General features: G+C 65.9%; 1 protein-coding gene across 1 annotated transcript in view; it reads right to left on the bottom strand.

Moving 5' to 3' along the window:
• Positions 1-138: 138 nt before the first annotated feature.
• EMIHUDRAFT_458914 (hypothetical protein) overlaps positions 139-2,205 on the bottom strand; it is a gene marked incomplete at its 3' end in the record, with an annotated part of 3,378 nt that continues 1,311 nt past the window's right edge. The window contains exons 2-8 of the mRNA XM_005770921.1: positions 1,650-1,927; positions 1,267-1,542; positions 1,046-1,222; positions 863-970; positions 614-724; positions 284-523; positions 139-165 (exon numbers count right to left, since the gene is read on the bottom strand). Coding sequence (XP_005770978.1) covers positions 139-165; positions 284-523; positions 614-724; positions 863-970; positions 1,046-1,222; positions 1,267-1,542; positions 1,650-1,927 — 1,217 coding nt within the window. The remainder of the gene's footprint in view (positions 166-283; positions 524-613; positions 725-862; positions 971-1,045; positions 1,223-1,266; positions 1,543-1,649; positions 1,928-2,205) is intronic.

Genomic DNA, 2,205 nt, shown 5'->3' with positions numbered 1-2,205 from the left:
CGGTTAGGATCCTGCCCGTGTCTTCCAACATGGCGAGGCATGAGCTCCTGACCAAGCGGCGCGGGATGGATATTCGGCTCGCCGGGAGAACGCCTCCATAGTGGTTGCAGACACGCGGTAGCTTGGAGTGTCGTATCGTCATCCTCGGACAGGTGCGGATGGGGCCTGTGGGGGCGGTGGGGCGAGGGTCGGTCGGACGCCGTCGCGGAGGCCGGGGGCCCGCGCCGGTTTGGATTTTCTCGTCGTTCATCGTCATCTGCTTGTACGCGCAGAGGAAGCAGACGATCGGCGTGACGATGGACTGGATCCAGTAGAGGACGAAGCAGACCATCTTGTTGATTGCGATCTGCGTGGCGTACTCGCCGAGGAGGGTGTACGACATGTAGCAGGCGGAGCAGAAGCCGCGGTTCTCGAGGATGACGAAGGTGTAAGCGTACGAGGTGAGGAACTTGATCGACTTTTCAAAGCACATCAGGAAGCACTTGCAGCACTTGAGCGCGTACTTGAGCAGGATGTTGGCGTCCTGGGCGGCGGGCGAGAGCCGGTGAGGCGCGCGCAAGCGCGCCGAGGGCACCGTGGGCGGGCGGGGCGGCTGCTGACTACGGCGAGCCGCCTGCACGTCCTTGGTTTGGTCGTCGATGTACTCGAGCACGATGCGAACCACCGAGATGAGGGCGAGGATGAGCGATCCGAAGGCCATCGAGCCGAGGTTGCACCGGATGACCTGGGAGGAAGGGGCCGGGGGGGGGGTCGGGAGGAGTGCGAGTGGAGGGCGGATGGGGGGCGGTGCGGGTGCGGCCCCGCATCGCCCGATCTGTGAGAGGAGACTACTAGGAGGGAGTAGGAAGGACTAGGCCCCCGCCTGCCCGATCTGGGAGAGGGTGATGAGGTCGGTCTGGTTGTCGGCGTAGCGCGAGTCCTTCATGCCGGCGGTGTCTTGGTCGATGAAGTAGTAGTAGACCACGCAGCCCTGGGGGCGAGGCGGGGGCGGTGGGTGGGTGAGGGGTGCGGGCGGGGGGGGGCGAGGTGCAGGGCTGCTGGCTGCCGAGATGATTGTGGTGACGATGGCGTCGTAGAAGAGGTAGGTCCACAGGCCGCCAAAGGCAACGTAGGCGGTCTCGTACTTGAGCAGGTCGTTCGGGTCGACGGCGATGTCGATGGTCGAGTTCGCCTTGGCCTTCAGCTCCTCCGCCCAGCCGAGGGTGGTCTGGTACGACGAGGCCTGCTCACAGCCGCGCGGTGAGGACGGGCCCCCCCCCCGCGCACTCGTGTCACGCCCTGTTGCGGGCAGGCCGGGTCGGTCCACAGGTAGCAGATGATGAGGGCGCAGATGGACACGGCGACGAGCTGCGCGATGTACGAGGCGAGCGGGACAAACATCATCGCGGGCGAGTTCTTGATGACCTTTGTCCCCTCCGAGACGAGAGCGGTGGTGCGCTTGATCTGCTTGGAGGCCATGCAGATGAAGATGAGGGCGAGCAGCAGCAGCACGCCCGTCACGATCGCCATCCACTTGTAGATCTCCTTCATGCTCTCGTTGACCTAGGAGCCACTCGCAGCTCCTCATCGGCCGGTCGCCGCCCCGCCGCCACACCTCCTTCCGCGAGAGGCGCCGCGGTCATGCTCTCGTACATGGAGGACTCGGTCACGTAGGCGGTGTCGAAGCCGTGCTCGTCCATCTTGTCGCCGACGTAGCCTGCGCCCTGCGTGACGAGGTCGTCGATGTAGGGCGTGGAGAGGCCACCTACGGGGAGGAGCTCCGAGCAGGCTTCGGGGCATGCCCGGCCCCTCTCCGCGCGGTGGTGTGGTTGGGAGGGGGAGCCCTTATACGCGAAGATTGCGGTGGCGATGGCGAAGGTGAGGAGGAGGAGGAAGATGGCGAGGTAGACAGCGACGCCCGCGAAGAGGTAGAAGAAGATGAGTATGCCTGCGGAGGAGGGCAGGCGCGCTGTGGAGGGGAGGGGCGCTGCGAGGAGGGGGGCGGAGGAGGAAGGGGGGGGCGGGAGGCGGCGGCGGCGGCGGGGGCGGGGGGGGGGGGGGGGGGGGGGTATTTTAGGAGGAGGGACGGGGGAGGGAGGGACGCAAGGGAAAGGGTGGGAGGGAAAGTTTTCTTCCCCCCCCCCAAAAACAATGAGAAGCGGCCCGACGAGGCCCCAAAAGGGGAGGGGACCCTTGTTCTCCCTGAGGGGTTCAAAAATGGGGTCA

The sequence above is a fragment of the Emiliania huxleyi genome (genome assembly GCF_000372725.1).
Source record: "Emiliania huxleyi CCMP1516 unplaced genomic scaffold EMIHUscaffold_398, whole genome shotgun sequence".
Taxonomy (NCBI): domain Eukaryota; phylum Haptophyta; order Isochrysidales; family Noelaerhabdaceae; genus Emiliania; species Emiliania huxleyi.
This window is presented reverse-complemented; position numbering and strand designations above follow the sequence as displayed.